The 13,694-nt window shown below is 35.3% G+C and overlaps 2 protein-coding genes across 3 annotated transcripts; both read right to left on the reverse strand.

The window, feature by feature from the left end:
• Window positions 1–13,272, reverse strand: LOC137712818 (replication protein A 70 kDa DNA-binding subunit D-like). Of its 2 annotated transcripts, none has more exons than XM_088681000.1 (11): window positions 13,177–13,272; window positions 4,446–4,593; window positions 3,451–3,724; window positions 3,245–3,344; window positions 3,028–3,152; window positions 2,876–2,957; window positions 2,660–2,792; window positions 2,345–2,502; window positions 1,143–1,592; window positions 173–325; window positions 1–82 (listed from the first exon to the last, which is right to left on the reverse strand). In XM_088681000.1, exons 2-11 carry the CDS (start codon window positions 4,587–4,589, stop codon window positions 34–36), a joined length of 1,668 nt encoding a protein of 555 aa, XP_088537126.1. In that variant the 5' UTR covers window positions 4,590–4,593; window positions 13,177–13,272; the 3' UTR covers window positions 1–33. The 2 variants fall into 2 exon arrangements, with proteins under 2 accessions (XP_088537126.1, XP_088537125.1); XM_088680999.1 differs by lacking the exon at window positions 13,177–13,272 and adding an exon at window positions 10,072–10,143.
• Window positions 4,745–9,624, reverse strand: LOC137746842 (uncharacterized). The gene is made up of 3 exons (XM_088680900.1): window positions 9,254–9,624; window positions 7,709–8,634; window positions 4,745–7,122 (listed from the first exon to the last, which is right to left on the reverse strand). Exons 1-3 carry the CDS (start codon window positions 9,622–9,624, stop codon window positions 4,745–4,747), a joined length of 3,675 nt encoding a protein of 1,224 aa, XP_088537026.1.
• Window positions 13,273–13,694: the final 422 nt, after the last annotated feature.

Genomic DNA, 13,694 nt, shown 5'->3' on the forward strand with positions numbered 1-13,694 from the left:
GCAAAAAGATGTAGAAAGGCCTGCTGTAGTCGATCACGGAGATTGTGGTGTTAACTTTTCCTGAGAGTGGACATCTTCCGCACTATAACAAAGAATATAAATTATAGTTTAACAAATGCTACCATGATGGTTGTTATGTAGGTGTCTGCTGGAAAAACAAATTGTAACTTACCTATCTTTGGTTTTTTTGGTTTGAGATTTTGTTCTGAGTGTGGCTATCGGCACTTTGTCTGCTGGTTCAATTTTGGGGACAACCAGATTGTGGAATTCTTTAGCAATTCTAGCAGAATTGGTTGTGTCTGTTTGGTCGCCGCGAGGTTTTTTGCTGTCAATGAAGGTACAAATTTATAAGGTTAGAGAACATCTAGGGAAGGGAGAATGGGACCAGTGAAAGAAGACAACTTTGGAAACCCAGCTTTGTGTAAATTTCATTTCTCCCTTGCGGCAAGAAGTAAAGAAACATGGAAATCAGTTTGATTTCTACTTTGTTAGAATTATTGATACAGTGAATGCAGCACGGCCTTCCAGTGTTAAAATTAGTGATACAGGTACAAAAACAACAAAAAATCATGTGCAAATGAATCAAGTGTTGAAAAAGCAAAGAAGAAGTAGATGTTCATTATGAAACCTATAGTAAGAAAAAAAGAGCTCAAATATGTTGGCTTGGTTTGCAATAGTATAGCTGGTAAGAATGCAAGTGGAAGAATTGTTCTGAAGAGAAATATATAATCAAAAGCAACTAAAAGTAAGCTATTGGAAGAAATTTAGAAACTCACAAACACCAGCACTAAGTCAGACGCAAGCTCAACACAATTTAAATAGTAAAAATTCAAATATATATATATATATATGCTCTTGAATTGAGAACTTCATCAAAAGAAGACTGAAATATCGTTGAACATTGTTTTGGCTAATCAAAGTTAAAACATAAGAAACCAATAATAAAAAAAAAGAGTTAAATGGAATCCCATGGTTAATGGGGTATCAAATTGTAAACACTATAAGTTTAAAATTGTAGTATACCTAAGAGAAGCATGGTTTGGAAGATTGTAAACACTATAAGTCTAAAATTGTAGTATACCTAAGAGAAGCATGGTTTGGAAGATTTACACATGAGATTTTAAAGCAAGAGAAAACTTTACCTGTTAGATTTGTCCGGTTCATTAGGAAACAATGCTCTTTTTGAAGTCTTTGTGGGTGCAAGTAACTGGGGTTGTTGATTTGGTCGGTGAGAAGGCATCACTGGGCTGGGGGTCGCTTGAGTCATAATATGTATTCCTACGGAGGGAGTAGGTGTTTTTGGTGTGACCAAGGCAATTGTTGGGCTCGAAAGCGGTTGATCTTGGAGTAGTGCATGAACTATGAAGTCTGTCTTTCCAAAGTCAGTGTTTTGATTTCCAAAGGAGAGCTGAAATTGTTTTGTTGTGCCGACCAAATTTTTTAGAGCTGGTGGAAGTATGAAAGGATCGTCATGTCCATCCTCTATCACCAGAGTGTGGCAAGAAACACGAAGTATTTTTTCGGCATGTCTTCCTATCATGAGGAAGTTGTGCTGATTTGTGCTATCTTCCACAATAAGATCTATTTTGAACCTAGGTAAGATGAGGATATTTGGTTGTTAGGAAAACAATACTGCTAATAGCAATCTTGTGGGTAATGTACCAAATGCAATAGAACCACTGTAATGCAGGGTATGCATGTATAAAATGGATAGAAAGACAAATTATTTAGAATTAATTTACCTTACATCAACATATTGTGCAGAATGAGAAGTGTATGTTTGAAAGTTTTGAGTTAATGAATCATGGAAGAACATTATAAGCTGATTTTAGCTGCTGGCTCTATAATGTAGAAGCACAAATGGAAATGATGGTTCTCAAAGTTTGTAAGGCATAGTTTAACAATTAATATGATGTTCAAAAGTTGTGCACTGGAAGTTTAATTCCAAACTAATGAACATGTGTAAATATGAATAAGCACGACTAAAACACATAAAATAAGGATGAGTGCAACCCAATGACATAGAAAATAGATTGTTGTAGGGTACAATTCTTAATTGGAACAAATTTAAAAGGATATTTGACAATGGTCCTATTTAGAATCACAGTTGTTAAGCAGAAAGTGATAACCAAAGAAGAATTTTCGAAATGATTGTTGAATGAATTTTTTATAGCAAGGCCTGGGATGCACACCATAGGGGCATCCTTTGTATGGATGAAGGATCATTTATGTATTATGTAATCCTTGGGGAGACGACTTATTTGTCATAATCGCAAGATAATAAAAAAGGATTCAGCAACGTATTATAAGCATCATATGTAAAATAGGTGTAAAAGTATATTACCATGGTTCGGGTAATCTGTTTATGAACCCATGTTCATTGCACTCAAACGATTCAGAGTTTTTCTTGACAACTTTATGGCAAGACGGGCATGATTTGTACCACCAGCCCTTAGTCAAATCAAATTCAACAATAGTTGCTTGGCATACGAAACTTGCATTCTGTTATGGAAACATGAGGTTTTGAAATTAACTTTGCAAACATGGAGTATAAACAGATAGAGAAGCAAAGCAAGAGATGGTCAAGTTAGATGCAGCACGAAAATCTATTAGTAAAAAGAGGTGGTTTCGGTGAATAGTTTGGTGATGACAAACTAACCTTGTGCAAGGCAGGATCAAGTAAAAGCAATTCGTCAATTGATTTTGACTCAGTAGTAGCACTGACTGCACGGCCCGTATACATCTCAGCTGAGGTGGGAAGGATTTGAAGAGGTGATTTGCTATGCTTAAACCTGTTTTGTGCATGTTTAGGGTGAGAAAGATTAATCGAAGAAATATAAACGAAAAAGTTATTAAAGAAGGGTTGTCGATTTACTTGTGTTTGTATTCAGAGAGTTGTGGAATCTCTGGATTGAAAACACAAACGGTTGATCCTGTGCTTCCAAGAACAGGTTTTCCTGTAAATATGAGATAACAATTAACAAACTGAAACTTTAAGTAGTTAGATAAAGCATGGCAGGGTATAACCTTGGTATTGTTTTACTTTCAGGCTTGTGAAAGCACAAAATACGGGTGGCAAAAGTGCTTGTATTCCACTGGTCTCAAAACCTGTTGCAGTCTCTCCCCATAAGGTTATTCTCACTGTTTCGTCTCTGTAAGTAATACAAAAGATGATGGTTTGGTATATGTCATAAATAAGGTGGCATATAAATAATGTTTAGAGTTTAATGTAAATAGTAATTACCTAATGTTTTGCAAGTTTAGATTTCTCTTCTTTGCAACTCTTGTGTTCTGGATAGTGATTTCTTCAGTTGGCTGCACAGCCGTTAGGCAACCAAACACATCTACATATAATATTTAATGGGAGGAATGAGTGAACACTGAAGGCAACAAAAACATATAAATGATCAACTTAGATGTTTGAGCGGCATTTGAAACTAAATTTGTTACCTGTAAGCTCAACATCGTTGTCGATTCTTTGATGAAGTTGATTAAGCTCAATTAAATTGAACCAGTGCATTGGGAGTTCTTGACTTGTTTTGTGAATAGGAACGATTGTGGTTTTCCTATTCAATTCAATGATAGCTGCATGAGGGACAACCTTGCTTGATCTCTTGTTATGAATGACACGAAATTTGTTGATTTCATATGCATTGCCGACACTTAGTTGGTCCAAAAAAAATTGGATGTCTCGACCGTTGATGGTTCCGTGAACCGCATCTCTCTTTTAGAAGGAGAATTTTAAGATTAGACATAATACTAAATGAGTGAGATAACATTTAATGCATATAGTTTAAGAATCACGTAAACATGCAATATAGTCTACTTGTGGCTACTTAGATAGCATTTAAGATCATATGCAAGATAACAGTGGAGATTATTCAGAGAATCAAATCGGTAGTAGTTGAAGCAACCTTGCAAAATGACATTTAGTTTGATTTGTATAGGTTAAAAAACATTGAAGAAAAATTAAGGAAAAGAAGACTTGATAGTTCATACTTAGTTTTGTTTCTAGAGGCATAAAAGCTTCCTCAAACAGAACAAAATATAATATTTGTAGTGAAATCCAAAGATAGGAAAAGTGTGCATGGTGCATTGTGAAATTTTATTTATTTTTATTTTTTTTTTTGAACAAAATTTATTGAAAGCCATGCCATCATATGGAGAAAATAGGTTTTTCAGTTGTTGTTTATTTGCATGAAGTTGTTAACCCAGTATAAATTTAATGTTAAGCCCAAGATCATATCTAGTGAAACAATTAATCAGACAAATGGTAATTATGTAAGCGATGCATAATTGGGTAGCAGATTGTATAAATCAGTTTCTTTGTGGAATTTAGTCTATGTTTGATTACAAAGTTTGTTGTACTGAGAACATGGTATGCACATTTGGATACGTAAAAATGCTACCATTCAACAATAAGTAAGAAGGTGTAAAAATCTTACATCCTTATCAACGAAGACGCAATCAAGACTTATAGGTTGAGGATTATCTCCAATGCTTTTCGTGACCCATATTCTGCATACCCTGATGTGGAGTTTGTTTGCTGGCTGGTATGGCGTCAGAAAACGAATTGCTTGCTCCTCCATTAATCTAGATATATAAACAATTTAGGACCAAATTAAATTCAAAATTGAATAACGTGATTTAACAACTAAGTAGTGAAGTCATGTTTACAAAAATAAACAAATGCACAAAATAATAATACAAAGTTATACCTTCTTGTAAATGTTTTAAAACATCTTTATAAACTATGTTTTTTTGTATAACCGTAGGGCATGTCGCTATTGTGAGCAATAACGATTTTGAGACCCTTTTTTGAGGTGACTCTGGATAGCGCAACATATAGTTGTCCATGTGAAAAAACAGTTTGCGATAGATATAGGCCAACAATTTTTAAGGATTGTCCTTGGCTTTTGTTGATTGTCATCGCATAACAAAGTTTAAGAGGGAATTGTCGCCTTCGTAGAGTAAAGGGATATTTATGCTGAGATGATTCAGTAATTATCCTGGGGATATAAACTTTTTCACCAATGTTGCTTCCTGTTATGATTGTTGCTTGTATAATTTTGTCGTTCAATTGCATCACAACCAATCGTGTTCCATTACACAATCCACTGCTTTGGTTTAAATTTCTAAGCAACATCACTAGGGTGCCAACTTTCAAATCTAACTTGTGGTGCGGTAAACCAGGTAAATCAAGTTGGTTTAGAAATTCATTTGGATAAAGCACATCTAAATTTTCTAAATTTTCTGTTGAAGAAGAGACCGTATCAAAACTGAGATAGGTACGATTTTCGCCGGGCACCATACCCAACATAAAAGCGTTTATTTCAGTTGTTGTATCATTTCGTGGTGTGACAATAGCTCTTTCTTTCAAATATGGCACATCTCGGAAATTAGTTTTGAAATTTGTGTACACAGCTGAAACCATAGCTTTGATAGGATCTTCATCAAAACGGATAAGGAATTGTTCTGGAATTTGAACCCAAGAGCTTTCTTCATTAGTTGAAGGTAAAGAGTTGGTAGCAGTATCGTTTCCAATGTCTAATATCCACTTTGCAAAATGAGTGAGTTCTTGTTTTTCTCTTTCGTCCAAACTTGGTTTCGAAAGCCTCATGTTTTGCTTCAAACAAAATTTTGTTAAATATGGCCAAAGGTATGAACTCGTCAATGAAGCTTCGACAATGTCAGCAACACTTCCGTTTGGAACAACAGGAAGAATTTGTCTAAAGTCACCTCCAAAAAGAATCAGCTTACCTCCAAACGACAAATGGTCAAAACCTGGTTTTGACCCCTTAAGAACATCACGAAGGGACCTATCTAGGGTTTCAAAACATCGTTTATGATTCATAGGTTCTTCATCCCAAATAATGAGAGTAGCTTCACTGATTAGTTTTGCAAGCTGAGTCCCTTTTTTAATTTCACAAACTGAGCAATCTGTGATGTTGATAGGAATTTTAAATCTAGAGTGAGCCGTTCTTCCACAAGGAAGTAAGAGGGAGGCAATTCCAGATGAAGCCACTGCTAAAACAATTTGATTTTGGGATCTAATTCTAGCTATGATGGTGGTCCACAAAAAAGTTTTGCCTGTTCCACCATGACCATGTACAAAAAACAGGCCAGGTCTGTTGTTGTGAATTGTTTGTATGACACTGTCATAAACATATTTTTGCTCTTTATTTAACAGCTTGAATAGGTTTGAGTGCTCATGTTTTAGTGAGTCAACATTGTAATCTAACTCTTCCCTCAAACTCCTATTTGTAATTCTATCCATCATCAACTTGTTTGGTTGTGGTAGGTGATGCTTTGACAAAGAACTATTCGAAGCAGCAAACAATTTTTCTAACTCGTACAAAAGTGAATTCCTAAGTTCATCTTGGTACTTAGAGACATCTTGTAGGCCAAAAGCATTCATCATGTTTTTCGAAATGTCATCACACATCGTCTTCCAATGTGTTTCAAATAGTGTTGATGGATTAGCAACATTACAAAAGAGAACCAATGTGACAAACAATTGCCTTAATTGAAAGGATGACGCAGTGACAACAGCTTCTAACATAGCATTATTCCATTCCTTATCATCGCCTAATAATCCAAGCGAGGTGCATGCAGCTTGGAATGTGGGTTCAAGAATGCCTTTAACAGTCCTTAAATCATTAAAACTAAAGATGCCTTTTTGGTAATTTAGTAGCAACCTCAAATAGTATAATTCACCCGCAGCAGGGTAAATATACGCAACCCTTCCTAGAGATCTACCTCTTTTTCGACGGGTCCACTGTTTTTCATCATTTTTCCAAACATACTTGGTAGGAAACTCAACGTAAGCTAACATACGTGCATCAGGGTCTTGGACATTGGTTTGAAACCACTGGGTTAACATAGTGCTTTCAAGATTTGGGTGGTTAACAACATGGTTTAGATCATCAGTCTCTCTAAAAAGAACATTTTGGTCAGATGGAAGGTGTACAGACAACCTCTCAACTGATGGTTCTCTAAAATGAATGTGAAATTGTAACAATCTCCACACTGCTTCGTATAGGCATAAGTATCTACAGTTTAGGTAAGCCACAACCTCATCAAACTCGTCATCCTCAAAAACAGCTCTAGTTCGATCAACACCTTTAGTTATGTACTTAAAAAGATACTTAATGAGTGTTGATTGACAACATGATTCAACGTTTATATGTGCTTGATACTTCAACAATAGCTCACGGTTGTAAGGGACAACAAATGTATTATCTAGCTTGATTCCGTTTTTAAGAACAAACAGATTTTGTATATCTCGACGCTTATATGCAACGAAACCCTCTGTGGAAAAAGTGGTTTCACTTGTGAAAGATTTAGGAAATTTTTTTGAACATTTGTTTTCTTTCATGCAAGGTGAAAATTGATTCGCAACACCACATGGGCCGTGGATCATGTACTACGAAACTGCATCATACCCAGCTTTGTCACGTTCTTCGTCAGGAAGCTCAGCCGAAATGATAGAATCAACATCGTAAGGAGAATGACATTTATAATGTTGATTGACCCATAGCAAGATATGACAATGAGGAAGACCTCTTTTTTGGAACTCAACCGTGTAAATCACTGTTTAAAAAAATAATAAATATGCAGGAGTATCAAAACCATAGACTCTTAGGACTTGCAGTGATAAAATAGAAACAAATAAAAGGAAAAAATTGGTCAACAATAAAGAACTAACCAGATTCGACATCGCCAAAAGGTTTTCCTGATTTGAGGTATTTAATCAAATGGTCAAGTTTTGCTTTAAAAATTCTGGAAATTAAATATGGCCTGTCTTCAGCTTTACAACCAGGTTTATCACGCAGATCTTCAATAATTTCAGGCCATTTAGCGTTGCATGTGAAAGTGATAAATAAATCAAGATTTCCAAGGTGGCGACATATAGCCATGGCATCTTGATAATTATTTATCATATATCTAACACTGCCAGTAAATGAAGTTGGGAGAATGACCCTTTTGCCAACAGAAGAACTGGTTGCATTTCCTGCTTTGAGCGCTTCATGAATTCCTTTAAGACCTTCTGTTCTAAAAGAATCTTGATTTGCCCTAATGAAATCTAACCTATCTTCTTCAAGTGTCGCATATGCATCAACTAAGTATTGTTGAAACAATCTGCCGCCTTTCAACAGGGTGTCACTATGTCCTGGTCTATCTTGAATTTGATAACCCAAAAATGCTCTCATTGATACCCCCCTAGTCTTTGGTTTTTTGCCCCTAAAATTTGGATTCCAAGGAAGACCTTTCCGGTACCCATCTTGACCATATGGGAAAAGAAGAGGATATTGTAGAGCCATGTATTTAGGATGTAACTTTGTGATTCTTTGGAGGCCATCTGTCCTATGCTCCACAACAATATCTCTTTCGGTGTGAAATTGGCCAATGTCCCCAACTATTAAGCCATCTATCTCGTCACATGTTGGCAAATTGTATTGTACATCATGGTTACTCTGTGCACCGTACAAACGTAGACGTAAATTACTTGTGGACCTTTCATCAATTCTATCCCTGGCTTGCCTAAAAAGTTGAACAACCTCATTACACTCGTCTAGCATTTTAATGAGGCCACTAACAACCTTTTGATCGAGTTTTTCAGATGCTTTTGATCTGTTCAAACAACCGATACGATTACTGTATTTTGAGTGTCATAAATGTAGAGCTGTGCAAATTTAGGATTGTCGCCTTCTGGAGGCAACAAAGAACCCATCAAATGATGCACTTGACCATTAATTTTAAAAACATATGGACCTCGACCTTTGTTGATCGATGGATCAAATTTGGCCCCCATTGAAGTTAATGCCATCATTGAATTATACGATCTAATATTTCTTTTAAACTGTAAAAAGCTTTGAGAATTTGTGGGGTTTAACAATTCATCCAAAAAAATGGGTGTGGGTTTAGCACGTGGGAATTGAACTTTTTGATTCATGCAACACGCAGTAAACTGCGGGGTAGAAATAGAAGAAGTACGCTCAGGATGGTTTTTTGTCTGCTCTGCAGACCAAAATAGAGCACTGCAATATTAACATTGGCAATTTCTTAATCCAAAATCAACATATTCTGGATCATTCCCTATAAAAACAATGAATAATAGAAGCATACATCAAACCAATTGATAGAAGTTAATTAACGAAGATAAGCAAAATTTTGAAATCAGCAGCAAAATGTAAACAAAGTTATATTGAAAGAGTGCATACTCTTTCTTTTTTTCTGATAGGTGGCCTGCCCAGTGATGAGCGGGTTTTTAACAGAATGAATAGTTGGAGCATCTTTGGCTAACAACCGGCGCATAGTGGCATGGTCAGCAAGAAAAAGGGGTACAGAAATTTGATGAGAACTTGTTCCAGCAGCTGAATGTGAGGTAAGAAGACCTCCAACAGGAGTATGTTGTTCAAAACTTGATGTAAATGTTTGGGGAGAGTTGTTTCCTTTGTTTAAAAATAGTAAAGAGGTTGAAGTATTGTTGTATTCGTCGTCATAACTGATGGGAACATCTTGTAATACGATATCATCAAGATTAACAACCGCAATAGATGTAGGCGAATCAGCACGCTCAATTCTAGTGGCATTCCTAGATAGGCCTATTCTTTTAGACATAAATCTACATAAACGGAAAAAACCACACATCAATGGTTTACTTTCTAACAGAAGGAATGTGACGATGAAACAACTATGGTAACCATATGAAATGGGCGGTGAACCAAAACCCATTCAAGCAAGAGGTCTTCAGAATCGCAAACACTTTGTTAACATAATAGTAAAAACATAATCCTAATCTTTTTAGATTAGAATGAAGAATAGAGACAATTGATTTGTAATTGTTTCCTAAAATAGTGTGGTTTGTCAGTGCAGAGTGGAAAATTAATGATTAAAGTGAACGATGATTGCAAAAATATGGTGATAAAGGAAAGCAGCATAAATATTGAATAACGACGTTACTATGATCCAAAAAAGCATGCATTGACGATTGAACATGTAAACCGAGAAAAGAGTAAAAATAAAAAATAAAAAGTTAAAGGTTCTTTAAAGGGACAAAAATCTAACCGTTGTAGAGACGAAAGTGTAGCTGTGAATGAATGCCACCAAAGAACAGTGCAGGACTCCAACAATAAAAACAAAACCTAGAGAAATAGGAAGACAAAATATAAACACGTATATAATTAGAGAGAAGCCAAAGACAGAACAAACATCGAACTATAAAAACTAATGCACGGCTCAACGACATTAATATAAGACATGCATTTATAAATTTGACAGAAACAAACAAATTATTTAGGTCTGACTCACTTTAGACCAATAGATAGTGCAAGATGAAAAGTGTATATTTAAGAGTCTAAGCCCTTAATTTCCAACAATAAATATATTTTAACAGTCGAAGACGGAGTTGCACCTCACGTAGTTAGTGAACAACATATAGAAACATTTGTGATGGATGCTAAAGGATATGCATCATTTGAGAGTTCGAAGATTAAAGCTTGCATTCAGTATGTGTTAGATCCTATAAACGTTGGAAAACTTTTTCATTAAATATGTTTAGGGAAACATAGAAATCTATGATGCGATTCCATTGTTCCGTTTCACAAAGTTGGTAGGTTGGACTCTTATTAAACGGTGAGCTTGATACAAATTATTAATGATAGAAATACTCCAGGATGTTTTGAGTTTAAGCACCATCACTTAAACATGTCAACACGTCGATAAGTTGACTGGAACAATTTTATTTATAAGAAGTAAAAATTGAAAAGAATCATGAAAAATCTGTGATGGTGGAAAAAATGGATTGAAGTCAGTCCAAGGTAAGTAAACATAAGAAACATTTTATCATGGTCATAATTCAACTTGAAATTCCTGTCTAACGTGATGAACAACTTTGTATCCATAGCTGAAGACCCTAAACATGTAAACCCCTAATCCATACTTTTAAATTGACACCCTCTAATAAAATTGTATCCAACTTTATGAATCACTCTGAAGTAGTTAAAAACCATTAAGTTGAGAAGTCATTAAAGATCCAAACACTAAAATCATTGTAGAGGAACAGTGAGGCGACCAATGTCGTCTGTTTTCACAGTTATCAACACAACTACGAAACCATGAGCATTAATCTTGCTACCTAGGCAAACCTCACCATCTCTAAACCCACCCTTTGCACACCGCATGGACCTTTTCTATTTACAATTGTTGCATTGTTTGCATAATACGATGCCTTCCATATTCAAATAGTTACATACCAACCGACAATAATAATATAAATTCGTCGCTCACCCCTTTTTCCCCATTTGAAAAACCACCCGAAAAACCACATTAATTACCATAGTTTTTAAGAATTCAGATATGGCTGCAAAGAATGAACTAACACAGCATAAAACATATGTTTTAGAGTAACCAATTAAAAATTGTTGAGGGACCAACTAAAATTTTCAAAGTTAAAAATGAGAACAGAATCTTCATAAAAACAACTAAAGTTGCAATTTAAAAACAAATGAATAATATCAAAACATTAATAGAAAAATTGTTTTATTAGTGTATAACCAACAAAGAAGCATGAGTCAAACGATCCTATCAAGAAAAAGAGAAATGGAAAAAATATATAAGCAGAGAAACATATTCCTAGCACGCCAACACTTCATCCTTGAACGGTAAAAGGGTTAATTGTTTACATTATTGATGTTATGACCAAACAAAAGAGGTTTACATGGCGTTTATCTTATCTAACACCCGTTAAGTCTCTATACATTAAAAACCTAGAAGGATGTTACGGTGGAGGCAAGAAAGAGCAACAAAATTCCAATTTTGTAGCAACAACCAAACTTGTAGATCCCACCGAAAACCCGCCAAAAAAACTGTTAAACTTCTTCATTCAACGGAAGTTGTTCTTCCGGTGAATCACTACGATTTGCAGGTGAATGGATAGTGTGGACGATCAATTTGTTTCGGTTTGCACCCTTACCATAAACACGCAAACCCATCCTTGTTTTTTCTATTTTGACTCCTTTCTTTGTATTGGGTCCTGGGGCAGTTTCTCTATATATCTGTATCGTTCTTCGAAGCCTGTTATTGTTTCGAGCCTCAATCAGTTCCTTTAAATTTTTAACCAAAACTCCTCCTAGAATTTGTTGTTCGCTTCGATCAATCTCTTTGACCATTTTATCTACCCTGAATCACAAATTAAATATAACGTCAATACTTATGTTTGTTAGAAAAATCTGTTTAGCTTCTAGGTCTTAGAATAACACAGTAAAAAAAAATTTAAAATTTAAATATAGAAGTTGTGATTTTTTTTTGGAAATATGTCTGGTTTGTTGAGAGATTGGAATTGTTAACATCATTTATTAAAGCACTTCGGGGAGGATGAGACAGTAGACCATCAGATAAACCTAACGAAAAGACCAACCAACCAAAGTAACTAACCTTCGAAGAACGGTTTGGTAAAGTGAGAACGTAACAAAGAAAGGAAGCAACCAAAAGAAAACATATAAAATGCTTAACAACATTTGATAAACAATTAAAAACATTGGGTTAGATAAGAATCATAGAGACACCAAGAGACTTTCACACTAACAGAATTGCATAGACAAAATTTAAACCAAAAAAAAGAAAGAACTATCGGACCTTTGGAGAAACAGAGGTTACAAAGAACTTAGATTTGTTCGGAGAGCGTAGTTATTAACAGCACTTATTAATGTACTTTGGCACGGATGAGAGGGTTGACTCTTAGAAAAACCTAACGAAAACACCAACCACACCAAGCACACCAACCAAGCAAAGTAACTAAGGTTTGAAGAGTGGGTTGGAAGATTCAAAACGCGACAAAGAAAGAAAGCAATTGACCAAAAAAACATATAAAATGGCTAACAACATTCGACTAAGAATTAGGAACACTCGGTTAAAGCAAAATCATAGATGACACCAATGCACCTTTGAACAATAATAGAATGGTTGAGACTAAGTTAAAACCAACAAAAAGAAAGAAACCAATGAACTTGTTAAGTATCAAAAGATCACAGAGATAACGAAGAATGAAAACAAAGCAAGTAGCAAATGAATGACATAAGCTGATAAAACCAAACAATCGACTGACATGATAAATCTGAATTAACTCAACCAGAAAGCACGGGGAAACAATGTATCTTAGTTTAGGTGACATACCAAAGCCTTGATTCAGATGCAATAGGTGCGGATCCCTAGATGAAAGGCAGCAAGAAGAGCAGATCACAACGTTGCAATAACACCTTGATCTAAACTACAACAAATCAATGAGATTGAGAGTTAGAATTCGAAGCGCAAACAAATGGATACAGGAAAACAATTTGCGACAGTGCAATGGACTCTAACTGGGATAGTTCAATGGACTTAATGTACGAAAAATTCACATTTAACGAAAGAAAAGTTGCTAACAATGGGAATGCATCTTCTGTCACCATATTAATTTAAAAGCCTAAAGTAAGGATGAGGTATCGTAATCGGTTTTGAATTAGTATGGAGGAAACAAACATCTGCTAAAATTTGAATTTATCATGTCCCCAAAAGCCAAGTCCTCCCACTCAACAGGCAATCTCCATCGTCAAAACTGTTTTCTAAATTCGTGAAAACATGAAAATACAAAGTTCCTAAAAACCTACTTAGCAGTTAACAAAACACATAAAAAGCGCTGTTTGAGCAGGTAA

The sequence above is a fragment of the Pyrus communis genome, chromosome 12, assembly GCF_041283825.1.
Source record: "Pyrus communis isolate YQ-2024b chromosome 12, ASM4128382v1, whole genome shotgun sequence".
NCBI classification, from domain to species: domain Eukaryota; kingdom Viridiplantae; phylum Streptophyta; class Magnoliopsida; order Rosales; family Rosaceae; genus Pyrus; species Pyrus communis.

Bases quoted from the DNA above. Each gene is read 5' to 3' on its own strand.
- LOC137712818 (XM_088681000.1), bottom strand. From the start codon at position 4,589: ATGGAGGAGCAAGCAATTCGTTTTCTGACGCCATACCAGCCAGCAAAC. The intron at 2,958-3,027 runs GTTATACCCTGC...TCATATTTACAG, and splicing joins GAAAGTAAAACAATACCAAG to GAAAACCTGTTCTTGGAAGC. The intron at 326-1,142 runs GTAAAGTTTTCT...CTTCATTGACAG, and splicing joins GAACCGGACAAATCTAACAG to CAAAAAACCTCGCGGCGACC.
- LOC137746842 (XM_088680900.1), bottom strand. From the start codon at position 9,624: ATGTCTAAAAGAATAGGCCTATCTAGGAATGCCACTAGAATTGAGCGT. The intron at 8,635-9,253 runs GCAGGCCACCTA...TTGTTTGAACAG, and splicing joins AAAAACCCGCTCATCACTGG to ATCAAAAGCATCTGAAAAAC. The intron at 7,123-7,708 runs GTTAGTTCTTTA...ACATAACTAAAG, and splicing joins TTTTGGCGATGTCGAATCTG to GTGTTGATCGAACTAGAGCT.